At 42.4% G+C, this 15,770-nt stretch overlaps 1 protein-coding gene across 2 annotated transcripts in view; it reads left to right on the top strand.

Moving 5' to 3' along the window:
* Positions 1 to 15,770, top strand: part of LOC137612035 (tensin-3-like) — a 33,732-nt gene that overhangs the window by 15,569 nt on the left and 2,393 nt on the right. Inside the window, exons 12-24 of one of the 2 annotated variants that reach the window (XM_068340337.1) lie at positions 502 to 603; positions 5,097 to 6,287; positions 9,229 to 9,365; positions 9,517 to 9,646; positions 9,733 to 9,816; positions 11,538 to 11,670; positions 11,952 to 12,493; positions 12,588 to 12,674; positions 12,767 to 12,898; positions 14,604 to 14,699; positions 15,000 to 15,077; positions 15,270 to 15,347; positions 15,577 to 15,745. In XM_068340337.1, the coding sequence (XP_068196438.1) occupies positions 502 to 603; positions 5,097 to 6,287; positions 9,229 to 9,365; positions 9,517 to 9,646; positions 9,733 to 9,816; positions 11,538 to 11,670; positions 11,952 to 12,493; positions 12,588 to 12,674; positions 12,767 to 12,898; positions 14,604 to 14,699; positions 15,000 to 15,077; positions 15,270 to 15,347; positions 15,577 to 15,745 (2,959 nt within the window). The remainder of the gene's footprint in view (positions 1 to 501; positions 604 to 5,096; positions 6,288 to 9,228; positions 9,366 to 9,516; positions 9,647 to 9,732; positions 9,817 to 11,537; positions 11,671 to 11,951; positions 12,494 to 12,587; positions 12,675 to 12,766; positions 12,899 to 14,603; positions 14,700 to 14,999; positions 15,078 to 15,269; positions 15,348 to 15,576; positions 15,746 to 15,770) is intronic. The other variant, XM_068340338.1, reaches the window with a different exon arrangement.

The raw sequence follows: 15,770 nt of genomic DNA, 5'->3' as shown, positions 1-15,770 counted from the left end.
GCTGTACAAACATTAGCTAAGTCATGTGTTGACTTTTCTGACACAAGGAAAAGACATGTAAGGCCAACTCTGATATTTTGAACATGATGTTGAAAGTAACTCAAATGAATTTTATTTATTGTGATAATGAAGGAACTTTTGTGCAAAACTCTCGTTAATTCTCTTTTAGCCAACAGTTACATGAAAAAGTACACATTATGTATGTACAGAAAATAAATTGCTACACCCTGGAGGCAGTTAGTATAACCTAAGATAAAAATTAAAGTAAGGACAAACTAAAATACTGATTATATTGAAATGTTAACAAATAATAATAATAGTAAATAAACTGTAATAAACCCAGGGGCGGCATTGTGTATCTGTATACGTATCTGTAGGAATGCAAATTATATTTACAGTCCCACAGATACGTATATAAATTATATTTGGTGCTGCTTCTTATGGAAACTTTACAGTGAGATGAGTCTCTACAACAAAGATTTTGTTTTTCCTTTGGTTTAGGTGCAGAGAGGTGGCAGAATGGGGCAGATGTTATTGTAGACTACAACACAGCAGATCCTCTAATCCGCTGGGACTCCTACCAGAACATCTGCGATGGTGAAGGTACTGTTCTGAAATGCATTAGTCATTACGTGACACATACGATTGCGCCGAGGTCTGCTTGGTGAATCAGTCTATCTGAATGAAAACATCAGGCTGTTATATGAATGGAAGACTTATTCATAGGTGTTTGGGTGTTACTTTTTCCTCCTTTCTCTTACTTTTTCACTTCAATTTGCTCACTTTGTCCTTAATATTCACAAAATCCCACACAAGTTCTTCCTCTTTGACCACTAACGTGGTGAGACTGGTCCTTTGCTTCGCTGAGGAGCTGCAGTGTGATTACATTAACATTCACAGTGTCACTACTAGCTGGTTTAGTTATTGCTCACTGGTGGGTTTTTAGAGCGAAGGCAGGCTTGTAGGCAAGCCCTGTGAAAAGAAGACTTCTATTATGGGAAGGAAAGGAAATGAGCACCAAAAGGCTGCAATATGATGACCACGACCAACAGTGTTGTTTTTGTTTGAATTACAAGGAGGAGAGTTGTTTTAGGTGAAGAGCAGTCACATCTCAAGAGATTTCTGTTTAGTTGTTTCATCAAATGAAAAGACTTTAAGCACAGACACACACACACAAACACACACACACACACACACACACACACACACACACCAGCGCCGGAACTCACATTCAGAGCCACCCTGTCAGGGCATTCCGTCCTAGTTGTGGTTGTTGCTCCCTAAGTCAACCACAAAATTCACAACAACCTCCCGGAATAGAGCGATGTGGTGGTAGCATTATAAAGCAGATCCACCCTTTCCCCAGTTTTCATTGGGAGTTTTTATAAGTGAAGTTCAGCTTGATGAAAATGAGCTGCTGTTTTGATTTTCTTTTTAAAAAGAACACCAAAACGGTCGTATAGAATTTAAGCACCTCTTGAAAATGCAATGAAAAAAAGCAGAATGTTCACATTTAAGAATCCATCAAAGCAAAACCAGGACTTCAACAAAGGAGTACTTTTTCTCTCTCTCTCTCGCCTTGATTCTTAAGCATTCATGTGGGATATTTACGACCTTGTTTTCTCATGTAAACACTACATCTGAGACAGAAGGCTTGGGAGCCTCGTTTGAATTTAACGTCTACTTATAACCCGTCCTCTGGCAGGCTGAGTTGGCTTCTTGGTAGCTGTCAATCAGAGGTTGGTCAGGAGGAGGAAGTCTAAAAAATATTTGCCACTGTAGTGCTAAGGTTGTGAAAAAAAAATCTCATTTAGTTCAACAGATCTCTGGTGGAACTGTGTGTTTATCCCTATGTGTGAGTTTGGAGTTGGATTTTAGAGGTTTGTTTTTCCACAAACTTTGCTCACCTAAATGATCTGAGTCAGTTAATGTCTATGGAGTTTGTTGTCTGATGAAGACTTTTATTTCTGTTGCTATATGAATGCAGGACATTTTCATTGTGGTCTGATAGCTTTGATAAAATTACTTGAAAGGGCATTTGAAGAGCCTGAACATCCCCAAGGCAGCAAAAAGTCACTATCTGTCCGTACCTTGAGCCAAATTCCTTAACAAATTTGAAGATTTCCTCTCAAAGTAATGAAACATAATCTCATCTCATTCCAGAAAATGCATTCCTGATGCTGTAGTTTTTGTAGGAACTAGTCCTCTAGTAAAAAGAAAAAAAAAACATTCACAAAAACAATGATCTAATATCTAGATTACTGGAGCACTCAGTAATTGCATTCCTACATCCGGGTAGCAAAACTTTTTCTGTATCTCCACCTTCATTGGACGTCCCCACAAAAACACCACCAAAATTGTTTATTCAGAAGAATAAGTTAAAAAAAAACCTGTGAACCGAACTTGAAATCAGCATTAAGGGCATGACCTTGTCAGTGTAGGTAACGTAATGGCAAAAAATCCAAAAAGTATGGTCCTTACCATGTTTATTGAACAATAGTGGAAGTCTGAAGATAGCCAAACGAAAACTGATGGAATATATACAAGAAGATCGAATACTACAAATTCATAAACCAAAGTTTCTGTTGGAAAACCAAATCTGATTTTTAACAACCAGAAAGTTGGAAGTTTACAAAAAGTAGCTAAATTAAAAAGCAATCTAAAATATAAAGAAAAAAAAAATCAAAAGTGGAAATGTTTCTGAAAAGACATGTTGTGTTCAATTTTTCTAATGTAGATTTTGAGTGTTTTACACAGCTCAGAGAAAATAGACAGAGAATTCCTAGTAAGTGGACGTCACAAAAATGATGGAAAATGAAACTTTCTGGACTGTAAGACTTTAATGCACCACAAGGGGTCTGTTAAAGTTGATTCTCTCTACTTGTCTACGTATGTCTGCAGGATGTGTCGTACAAATGGCAAACAGGATTTTTAAGAAATGAAGTCTGCCGTTTCGCAGAAGTACTGTACATGTAGAAGCTTTTCAGGGGTGTTGATCATCATCATTAATGATAGTTTTACATTATGAGGTGCAGGTGATGGTAGTAAAACTGATGAGGATCGGAAAAGTTTTTATAAATGCAAACTAAGCTCCTTCTGATGTGACTCCAGCTCGAGGAACTGTTGTGATTTCATTGATTGCTCTCTGCGCTGTAATTTGGTGCATTATTTCAGGACTGACCAAACCACAACAACCAACATGATGAATGCTGACACGCAACATTCGACTGAGTTTCTTTAGCTAAGATCATACTTGGTTAACCAGTCATGGGTTTGTAATCCTGGTAGCAGATAGAATTTTTGAAACAATTGTCAAACCCCATAATTGAGTTTAGAGCACATCTGTTTTTTTTGTTTTTTTTAATGAAAATTACCCAGAGCTGCAAGTAGAAGGTGAGGATTGCTTTAATTAAAAAGTGTCTTTTCACAAAGCGAAAACAGTCTGGTGGTGGAGGAATGTTGTTTTCATTCCCTGATCTTCTCTTGGCCGCTTTTCTCTTTTTTCTTTCATTCTTTTTTTTTTTCTGTCTCTCCCCAGTGGGGTAGTCCCTCAATGCTGGGCAAGAGGTCGGGTTACTGCTCTCCTTGGTCCCACCTTCCACCCACAAGCTCCGCCTCACTTGTTTACATTCCTCTGCCCTTATTTGGACATCTCAAGGTCCCCCCTTGTGTGCAGTGCAAACACTCTCACCTTCTTAGCGGAGAAAGAAAGCAGGGCCAACTTATTCAAACTGTCGTGATTTGACCCTGACCATTATCCGCTGCTTCAAAGCCATGTCTGTCCTCGTGTGTCTCCGGCGCCTATCTTAAAGTTTTCTTTTCACTGGATCATGTTTTGTGACTACCTGGCAGGGCTTGCAAAGGTAAGAGTTTTATGAATCTTGAGACGGATGAGCGGCCTTAAGAGTAGAGATAAAAAAAATAGAGGTATGGTGCTAGCAGGAGTGACAGAGAATGATGACTGGTATGGAGGGAGAAGGGAAACATCTGTTTTGCGACACGCTTGCACCTTGCCAGGAGGAATGTTACAAGGGGGATTTGTGGAGAAAACTCCCAGAGGAGCTGACCTGTGTGGAGGCCAGAACTGAGGTAGCGCGAGGCCGGAAGTAGATTCAATTAGTGTATTTGTGTGAGCAGAGCTGTACATACCGGAGCTTTTGGAGAGAAGGATGAGGGGAACTTTTATCGTGTTCCTCTGGTATTCAGATTCCTGTCATGGAATGACTGAAAGGTTCGTACTGGAGGCAGCGGACGGAGCGAGAAGCGAAGGGAGTCAAGTTCCAGCTGTCTTTTGTTGAGAAAGAGGGAGAGTTATGAAAGAGCAATTTTTACATGCCGCTCGTATAATTCCACTGGAGTCATTTAACATAAGTCAAGAAAACTCCAGGTAACTTGTACCACTTCCTGTCGGGACGGATCTGACTCTGCATCACAGAATGATGAACTTCAGTCCTCTCACTTTCTTAGGATTAAGGCGGTTGTTTGGACATATGCAGGAGGTCAAGGAGCAAGCAACAGGGAGCGGGGTGGCTTAATCGCAGTAGGGTGTGGAATGCAAGGGTCTGACTGAAGATCCACAGCCATCTCAGAAGATTGACATCTCCTATGTAACTTAAGCATAAGGAGCTGGGAACGCTGCACCGACCAGCATCTGGGCAGTTCGCTGGGTGGTAGAGTATGATGGGAGCGGATAATACTTGGAATATATTTGCTTGACACTCAGGATGATCCTGCCAAATATCTTTTATTTCTGACATCTTTGAGTAGATGATTTGTTTCACTGAAGTATTTACATGCTTTTCTCCTGTCAGTGTTTTCATGTCCTAATAATTTAGAATTACATTTTTCTTTGTCTTGTTTGGAATACCGTCTTTGTCAATCGACGTGTGATTGTAGGTGTTGAGCTTCATTAATAACACGTTCTGAATAATGGAGTTTTTGGTGAGGCGTGACTGTGCATGTAAGCAAGAGTTCCTTTACTTTGTGTCTGTGGTTTGTTTTTGCCTGTGAGAGTCTCTGCTGTTTTTGTGTCTCTGTGTGTATGTGTGCACATACCAGCTGACTGTATGAAGTGCTGCATCTCTTCTATTTTGCAGCACCGTGCTCTCAAGGCCTAACCCAGGACAGAGCATCTACCAAGAGGAGCCCCAGCAGAGGGGAGGGCACTCTGGGCCGGGCAACTTCCACTACCTCCAGCCCTGACCACAGCGACCACGCCCTTTCTGTCAGCAGTGACTCGGGCCTGTCTAGCACATCTCTGTGGGCAGACAGACCCACACCTGTCATCACCACAACCACTGCCACCACCACCACCACCACCACCACCACCACCACCATCAAGAAGAACCAGGGCCCCAGCCAGCAGGAAAAGGTCCAGCTGAAGCGTCTTTTGAGTGGTTTTGGCCTTGAGGACGTCTCACTGGAAGAGATGAATGATCAAGGCCCCAGAGTAGGAACCCAACAGATAGTCCCGGCTCAAGTACACATCAACGGAGACCCCGGACCCAGAGAGCGGGAAACTGACATTCTGGATGATGAGGTTAATACAGGTCATGATCTTCACAGTGTGGACAGTTTAGGGACTTTGTCGTCCTCTTGTCATAAGAGCAGCCAGAACTCTCTGCTGTCTGAAGGTTTTGGGTGTCCCGGAGGAGAGGAGCAGCAAAGCCAAAGCCAGTCCCACCCTGCACCCCCTGCCGTGGAGGAGTACGAGAGGAATTATACTGAGCCAAGAAGGGTCTGTCTAAGCTCCAGGAGCAACTCAGTGGCCTCATCTAATCCCAGCAGTGCCCCCATGCTGAAGCAGCATGTCTTCAGACAGGGAAGCTATTCCACACAGTCTTGGGTTCGCCAACAGCAGATGGTTGCTGCGCAACAGTTTATCTACATGCCAGAAGATGGAACCGATTCAGAAAGATACCCAGGTAACAAGCAAGGGAGCAATTCACACAAAACAGGCCCAGCTACTGAACAACAGGGCCCTCCGAGGGAAGTGACAACCAACGTCCTGAGAAACGAAGCGCCGCACAAGGAGCACGCGACCGTTAACAACAACAACAACAATAAGTGCGACGAGGAGTTCAAATCTCTAACGATGGACATCGACAACTCGATCGACCAGCTCAACCAGCTGATCATGGACCTGGATCCTACTTTTAAGCCGGTCCTGAGCAAAAGTGGCTCCATCAAGAGGAATATGAACGACTCAGGTCTGAAATGCTCAAATGGCCTCAATCTCAGATTCAACGACAATGACACAGGAAGCCTGAAAAACACACAACAGACAGGTAAGAGAGCAGATAGTCCAGGTCTGGTGGTGATGATGTTGGTGTTTGTGTTGACATCAGAAAGAAAGTTGTGACAGACATCTTCCTAGAGATGCCTGAGAAATGTGGGAAAGTTACAAGTAATGAAACATAACACAACAGGAATGTTTGTAAGACGCTCCTCAGCAACAGCATCGACTTTCCTTCTCCTTCATCACGGTGTTTTACAAAGCGCAGCTCTCTCTCTTTCCCACCTGGCGTGCTTTAGGAGCAGAAATAACTTGGCATTTGCCAGGTTTTCAGATGTTTTCTGCAGATTTCTGAGGAGAGAGAGCGCAGTCCAGACATGTCTGTGCAGCTATCTGACTGGAGGATCAGTACGATGTATGAGGAGAGGGAGAGCGGCTGTCATCAACTTTTTTTGATTGTTGTTGTCTCTCAGTGGTTCATTAAAAAGACGCACGCTGAGGTATTCAGATATTTACCAAATCAAAGGTCATTGCGTAAATGGACTGAGTATTGATGAGTGTTAAGGAACTTGAAAGCATGACATTAAACACACAAGTCACTACCTTCATGAAACATTATTTGAATCTAATAGATGCTGTTCCTATTGCAGTTTTGTGTTAAACACACTCACATGAGTTCTGTGATCTTTTAGCGTCTCCTTTCATTGTTGTTCGCTTTGTTGTGCAAACAGGTTGTGCAACGTAATGACATTTGTACTGATGGTAGATATTAACTTAAGTTATTTCATGTTGAAACTGATCACGAGTTTATGTACTCCAACTTATTATCTGCTTGTAGGATTACATAGAAATTTGAAGCTTATGGAAGTACCTTGCCTATCTTAAGGTTGTTGTTTTTTTTTGCCTGCAGTTGTGCAGCGATCACAAAGATAAGTTGGAAAATACAGTGACTGTAATTATACTAAGTGATCAATGTTAATGCCTGGTTTACCCCTATGGTACAAAGGTTAGCATGTTTTACGTTCTAAATTCGGCTTTTTCATAGGGGTTGTCACGTTCAGCATCAGGAACAAAATTGCATTTTGGATTCCTTAAGCTGTAAACCATTGAAGCAAAGAAAATACAGAAAGCCATCTGGGTGTAAGCAGTGTGTGTGTGTGTGTGTGTGTGTGTGTGTGTGTGTGTGTGTGTGTGTGTGTGTGTGTGTGTGTGTGTGACTCATACTCTGGCCTGTTCATGTGGTTGCAGGGGGCACAAGATGGGGAGGCCTGAGGAATTTTCAAGGGAGGAACAGCAGAGCCTGGAGGCAATGTTTTTTTTCCATTTGATTCCAAAAACATACCTGTCTGTGCCTAACAACTACACAGAACAGTCCTTTCAGAATCAAATACTGAAGTACTTTTCTTAGAAAGTAATGCATTATTAATTAAATTGTATTTTATTGTAAGTGGGCCACCTTTTTTTCCCCACTCATTGCCACACTCATTCATGCTGCTGTTGTTTTCAGTAACTTTACATATTTTTGAAAAGAAAAAAAGGACTCATCAACACCTTTGGCTGAAATAATGTGTGATCCTCTTCAAATGTGACAGAAAACAACCTCCACAAAAATCCAGTCTTTAGTGGTGATAACATAATTTGTGTATTTCTTTCTTAAATGCAAAGGCTAAATTACACAATAATCAATTCTTCTTTAGTAGGTTGCTTGGCTTTCTGCCTTATAAAGACCCGGGCTGCATCACATGACTACCACAATGAAATCAATATTGCAATTCCCATAATGCCCTAAAGCAGTCCGTTATGGTATTAGAACACAATGTTATATTTGCCGTATTGTGCAGTTTGGTTTTTCATGCATATTAAGTTACAGAAGTGATACCACTAAATCTGAGTCACTGGAGAGAAGCTTTGGCTCCGTGTCTCATGCCTATCTGTGATTCATACGTCTTACGGACAAAAGAAATCCCATTCTTTGGAACAATGGTGCTCACCTAATGTATACACACTCCTGTAGACAGATGGATATAATGAAATCAACAAAACTGTGATGTCACTGGAGTCACCCAGTCAAGTACACCTCACACCGTCTGTGTCACACATACTTGTCTCAGACAGAGTGATTAATGATCCCCAACATTAACACTCCTACACCATTAGCATTCTTGGGGGCTGAGAGGTCATGGCTTGCTGGGAGGGCTCAAATTAACACCCCGGTGCTAAGTGGCAGCCCTCTTAGAGTAGTCACAACACTGAAGCACCACCACACGCTGACAAACGCAGAGCCCTGGCATTCCTCAGCTGTCCTCTGAAAACATGGCTGGAGGAAGTATCCTGTGGTGCAGTCATTTTATGACCTAACTAAATTGAAATGTCATCCGAATTGAGGGGTCGTTCTGAAAGCAGCCACAACAAGTCTACAAGTTTTCATGGTGAACATGTGAAAACAACAAAAATGTGTTGTTGTTGGATTACAGGTGTGCCTCACCTATGATCCGCTGTCAGCTGGAACAGACTCACAGAACTGTGATGTTCTGAAAGACGTATTCGAGCCGGATAATCTCATTTACTTCTATGCCGCTATCCCAAATGACATAAGAACCAGAAAGGGTTATTAATATTTGGTTCTGGAAGACAATACATATTTACATTTAGGCAGCCCTGCAATCGTTTGAGTTTTTTCTGTTACAAACTGACCATGGCCACCCGTCAGAGAAGGGAAACGTTATGTGGCCCTTACAGGAGAAAGTTTGGAGACCTCTGCTTAGAGTTTTTGTGTCTTGATGAGTTATTCTAAGCTACAACATAATAGTGTGAATTATATTCAATTATATTCAATATGCCTTAACATGAAGACGAAGCAGCAAACCTTTTCTAAAAGATACCAAAGGTCACTGTAGTTACTGTGTGTACTCAACTTCTTAGAAGCCAGCAATGCCTGCAAATCCATCGACATCTAATGCCCCCCTTGCTGTTGTCTACCTGTGTTTATGCAGCTGACCAGCCTACTGAGGGTCAGGTGGGCAAAGGAAGTGATGTCATGGATCACCCAGTCTGCTGTAACTCAGGATGGAGTGGGACAGAGGGGTACAGGACCCAGCGGACTTACTCCCCCATTGCTGCTCAGTCACAGGTATATACAAGTATAGTGCTGGTGTGTGTTTGACACTGCTCTTGTATAGTCTGTATGACTGGTAACGTGTGTGTGTGTGTGTGTGTGTGTGTGTGTGTGTGTGTGTGTGTGTGTGTGTGTGTGTGTGTGTGTGTGTGTGTGTTTTCCACAGCATCACATGTTCAGGATTGACAGCACTGACTACAGGGCACAGGGCCCAGATATAGACAATGGGGTTGAGGCTGGCACTGACATGACTCCACCCACCCCCGCCTTCCCCATTTCTCCACCAACACCGTATGGTCAGTCAAACTGAATTGCTATTTATGACCGGTTCTGTTTGTTGGGATTAAATAGAAATGTTCATCATCGATTCCTCTGTTTTCAGTGAAAACAATGTCAGAAATAAATCAGCTCAGGCAAACATCATCTCCCAGCAAGCAGTCTTATGGGGGCTTCAGGACAGACCATGGTAAGTTCAGAACAGTTGAATATTCTCAAAATGAGAAAATGTGAATTGCATATTATTGTGTAAATTTATATGTGTTAATGAGTAATAAGTGAGCCTTAAGAGGACACAAGATATGAGTTGTCTTAAAGTATGCTGTGTGTTTGTAATAAATAAAAAAAAACGCATTACATTGTGAAGAAAAGGTATACATCGTTTGACCTTGGATCTGGACAGTTTATTTTTATGTTTGTTTTTTCCATACTTTTGTTAACGTTTGACATCTCAGCTGGTTAAATATGAGGAATAATACAAAGACAGGACCTGAGACTCCTCTTTCATGTCTACTCTTTGGCTTCTTGTTTGCCCCCCCCCCCCATGATCAGAACAGCGCCAGCCGTTTTGCCTTATCGAGTAATGGTGTCACTGTTGTTCGTGGTGGTTTTGAAACAAATACCAGGAAATAAAGATATCTGAAGAAAGCGAGCAGGGAGACTCCTAACCGGTCTCTCTCGTTCTTGTTTGGTTTTTGGAGAATGCCTGAGAGATCACAACTTGAACAGAACACTGTTCTGGTTGTTTGTTTCTCTTTATATGCATTTCTTTTTGTCTTCTGTGGTATTTATCTGAGGTGGAACACGGTCTGGCTAGAGATTCATTCAAGCACCAGTATCTATGGACTTTAATGTTGATTCCAAAAATGCTTGTTTTCCAGTTTGACTTAATTTACTATCATAAAATTATCACAAAAGAATTGTGATGTTGTCCCCCCAAGTGTCACGGTTCAGTGTGGGTGCTCTGTTGCTCTGCTGTACTGGGGTGTGGCGGACTCTCGTCTCCACACCTGTCCCTCATCTCACCTGTGCTCCATCAGGCCGATAGCTGACGCTTCTTAAGCTGGGTTCTCCTTTGGTTTGGTGCCAGGTTGTTTTGTACCCTTTGTACCTGCACGTCCAGTTTTCTGGCGAGTGTTTTCTTATGATTCCTGGATTTTGCCTTATTGATTAAAATCTGATTGAAAGCTTCTCCACCAGTGTTCTGCATTTGGGTCCTAACCCAATCCGTTACACCAAGCCTTTTAAATTGAGTTATCTCTGTTTTTGTTTTTGAGCAGGACTATCACAAAATTAATTATCCACATGCAGATCGATGATATTTCTATGAACATAAGTTTTACTTTAATTTCCTCTGATCTTCAACCCGTTTCCATAGCCTACAGTATGTCAAAGGAGCCCAGAAGCAGATTTTTGCCTGTTTTACTGCATGAAAGTGGCTCTGCAGGCATAGAAAAGGGGAAATGTGGGCAGTAAGAAGCCAGCCATTCATGCGGCTTCATAGCTCTCATTCCAAAGGTAGCCCAGAGAAAACCTGGGTTGGAAAACCGGAACATGAGCTTTTATATTTGTGGCTCTCAGTGGCTCCAGGCTAAGACTGAAGCTTGTATTATATAATTCCTAAATGCAGTTGAGTCTGATTTGTTGACTCGATCAGCAGCACAGAGGTACTGTCAATGGTGATTGGTTTTATATCGATTATGGCCAGGTTTCACCAACATGTAGGCATCTCTAGTTTCATTTCAAATCCCATATTGATTATTTGTACCCAGAAAGAAGCTCAAAACCTTTGCCCAAGAGTTTTCTTTTCTATATATACATGATTTAATAAGGCTTTACACTGAAAACAGTCCCCAGCTGAATGTGATCAATATATCTGCTTGAATAACGTGTTTTCTTGTTCTTGCACAGAACCGCGAGGATATTCAGATGTGATAAGTCATGTTGCAGCTGAAGGGTTACCAAACTCCTCCATCAAGTGCCACAGGACGTTAAGTGCTACGCACGCTGCCTCTGTTGTGGGGACATTTCAGCAGACAGACAGGTACAGGTCTCTTCCTAAGCTCAAAGCAGCACTAACCGTGACAGATGGGTCATAGCAAGTTTCAGATTACGAGGATTTCTTGTCTGATCAGCAATAAAAAATATAAAAAAGAGGAATTTTTTAATACACAATTTCAGCTGAGGGAGACTGAAGTATTTCTTAAATTGGGAAATGATAAATTTGGGAGCTTCTAATTTCCTCTGTAATGGTGTAATGTGATCTTTGTTGTAGTATTGATCATTGATTTTCTGGAAATGTTTGTTTAAATTATTTTGAATCAGTTCATCCATGAACCAGTCCTGGCCAGAGCATCCAGTCCTGACCCGCCAGGCCTCTTTGAGTAGCGGCCCCCCCACCAGACAACCACTGCAGCAACCGTTGTTGCTGGACCACAGCCACCACCCCCACATTCACCCTGCCCCCAATGCCCACAGCTCTCCTCGAAGCAGCCAACGGAGCCGGTTGTCTCGATGCTCCGCCACCCACAGTCCAGCTCAAAGCTTCGATGAGCAGGACGGCTTGGGACCTGGCTACGTCACGGACCGTCCCAACTCCACCTCATCTCTCCTGGGAAATGGAAGCTTGGACAGGGATCTTTTGACCATTGTGGACGGGCAGAATCAGACATTGCTGTCGCAGTTACAACCTCCAGTCCTGCCTGAGAAGAAGAGAGCATCAGATGGGGAACATTCCCTGGGAACTGCATCTCCAGCCCTCAGCGGGTTCTCAAGCCCCCACAGTGGGAGCTCCCTCAGCATTCCCTTCCCTAATGTTTTGCCAGACCTCTCCGCTCAGATGTCAAGCACAGCCTCACCTCTACCAGGTGAGCTGCATGCCCAGCAGTATTAAGTGTTGTCACAAGGCTAGACAGCTGAACACAAGTAAATGTTTTACTCTAATAATTGTGTGTTTTCTAGATGTACTGGCCAGCAAACAGGTTACTGTCAAATTTGTACAGGATACATCAAAATTCTGGTACAAGCCAGATATTTCAAGGGATCAAGGTCGGTCCTCCAGCAGCCATGTTTCCTCCGTGATAATAAAGAGAAAAAAATTACAATATGGAGCTCACAATTCTTTTTTTTTCTTCTTGCAGCCATTTCAGTTTTGAAAGATAAGGAGCCTGGTTGCTTCATTGTGCGGGACAGTCATTCCTTCAGAGGGGCTTATGGACTGGCAATGAAGGTGGCCACCCCCCCACCCTCAGTTCTCCAACAGACAAAAAAAGGTACTGTAAATGTGGAAAACAGCTTAAAAGCACATAGCTGTAACTTCCAGAGTTGGAACAGTATTTTTTTTTTAATTTATTCAACTTTTTTTAAATTACAAAAAAAATTAAATTAAGACCGTCACACAGGTCTTGTCAGTGGCTGCCTGTTGTGTGGTTGTCAACATTCTTCTTCTTCTACTGTTAATAGTAATTTCAAACAGCCCGTCTGTGTATCACTGCCATCTTGTGGTGCTGCTCCATTACTACCAGGAAAAATAAAACCTTAATTGTGTGTAGTGGCCCATTTTTACAAAATAATCACCATAGGAATATTTGAAAATCAACAGCCATTGCTTGCAACTAACAGGAGCAACTTGAATAATGAATTTCCAACTGTTTTTCTTCATTATAGTGCCCCTCCAAGCAGAGGAGAAGGAATATTTCTTTATTTCTCACTTTATGTCAAGGGAATTTTTGACCTTTCCTCTTTATATTTTTTTCTTTTTGGCAGTAGCCAAACTTCCTTATCTTAGTAGAGAAAAGACTGCAGTTATGCTTTCAATTCTTTCATCACAAAAGAAATATCAGAGATTTCCCCAGTATTTGCAGACATCCTGGGAATTATCTAGTAAATCACACAGTGACACATAAAGCCTACTACAGTTACAGCCCACTGTACTCATCCGCATGCTTGAACTTGAGAGTTCCTCCCTATTTACGCATTTCTCTCCTGGGCATCACCGCGAAGAAGCCAAACAGACCCAGTTTTGTAGAGGCGTCTTAGATGTGCAGCTAATGTTTCACTCTTTAACAAAGCATGTGCCATTTCCATAAGCCTGGTCTGATCCCAGGGCTGTCTCCTGGGAAGTTCTGTGTTCCACATTGCCCTGTTGTTGATGTAATAATATCCAGTGACTGGGGTCAAAACAGGCTGCTTGGTTATTTACATCTTAATGTACAGGATTTAATGGTTTACAGGTTTAATGTACAGGTTTAGCATATCTGGGAATTATAGGGTGAGATGTTAGGAAAATTATGTCTCATGTCAAAGAATCTTTGTTTCCGTATGAAACAAATGCTGATTAAGTGAAGACAATGATTCACATTGCATCCTTTTGAAAATTATTTAAAAAAACACTGCAATGTTTATCAAGTGACGCTGGACAATTTATATATATTTTGTCCTAAGGGATGCTCTTATCCCTTCCTGTACTAACCCACCACAGCAATCAACCCTTAACTTTTATCCCCCATTCACACCTGCCCTTTTGTTTGCCATCAACCTTTCACTCTCCAACATCACCTGCGGTGACATCATGGCGTGGTGCGTCTCCGTACTTTCGGCTAAGGCCATTGTGGCTCCTAAAAGTGTGAAACCCTATCCACCTGAAGGAGCGGGCCTTTCTCTTCTCCTTTGTGTGGAGACATTCCTCACGTAGACTCCTCCTTCCCCCCTCAGAGATGCTTCTGTTGAGTCATAATCCCATTAATCTCCAGAGAGATTGAATGCGGTGATTTAATGTTTTAAGTAACCCTTCAAAGCTCAGTTACACTCAGTGCAGGCATAATTTCCTGGTAGCTGTTTACTGTAAACCAGAGTAAATCTGGAGTGTCAAACAGAGGAGTCTTTTGCTCGAATGGATCAGACTGTTGGCGGATGCTAATTATTTCTGGTATCTCTGACAGTGAATTCTTCATCTTCACATCTTCTATTTTCTAACAGGGGGCGATCTATCCAATGAATTAGTTCGCCACTTCCTGATTGAGTGCACGCAGAAAGGAGTGCGGTTGAAGGGTTGCCCCAATGAGCCTTACTTTGGTGAGTACCTGTGCTGTTAAAGCCTCTCCCCTCATAGCTGGTTAGCAAGAATGGCACTGGCTGACGCTTTGGCTTCATGCATCATGCTGCCCCCTTTTGGAATATGTTTTAATGGACCACAAGCTGCTGATGACTGGTTATTTTTGTCCGCAGACATGACAAATCGGTGCAACCGGCATTTATCCATAGACTGTGGTTTGATGTGATGTTTTTCAGAAACAATTTGGAAAGTAATGGACACTAATGGAGCAATTAAACAGGTCTTGGTGAATTGTAATTTGATTCTATTTTGTTTTATAGGAAGTTTAACTGCACTGGTCTGTCAGCATTCAATCACTCCCTTGGCTCTACCCTGCAAGCTCATCATACCAGACAGGGGTAAATATTTAAAGTGCAGTCTCAGACTTAAATTCATGCAGGAAGATTAGAATCAATTAATCAGACTGAAGAAATAAACATTTATGTTTTTGTCATTGCAAATATCAGTCTGCTGAGCTGTCTTGCAATATATTTCTTCCCTGTATCTTTCTTTGATTAGCTCACCTATGTTTCTGTTGATCATGTTCACAGATCCCCTTGAGGATGTTGTGGATACTTCCTCACAATCCGTGGCCAACTCTGCTGCCGAGCTGCTTAAACAAGGCGCAGGTAATCAGGATCCTAAATTGCTTTGAATAGAGATAATGATGAACCAGCCACGACACTGGTCGCAAACCTCTGACACTTTTGGAAATGAGTGCATCAATGGTTATACACACATTTTTCTCATCTTGTTATTATGGACTGTGGGACTGAGTAACTGAACGCCTTTGCTCCCCTGTTGTTCACACTCAGCGCTCGTGATGTGGGTCTAATTTTAGTCTGTTTGCTCCCACAGCGTGTAATGTGTGGTACCTGTGCTCTGTGGAGATGGAATCACTAACAGGTGTCCAAGCAGTGCAGAAAGCAACCAGTATGACACTGAGCTCCAGCCCTCCCCCGACCTCAACTGTAGTCCACTTCAAGGTGTCCTCCCAGGGAATAACCCTCACCGATAACCAGAGGAAGTGAGTACCACACAGGCTTATCTGC

The sequence above is a fragment of the Antennarius striatus genome, chromosome 18, assembly GCF_040054535.1.
Source record: "Antennarius striatus isolate MH-2024 chromosome 18, ASM4005453v1, whole genome shotgun sequence".
NCBI classification, from domain to species: Eukaryota; Metazoa; Chordata; class Actinopteri; order Lophiiformes; family Antennariidae; genus Antennarius; species Antennarius striatus.
This window is presented reverse-complemented; position numbering and strand designations above follow the sequence as displayed.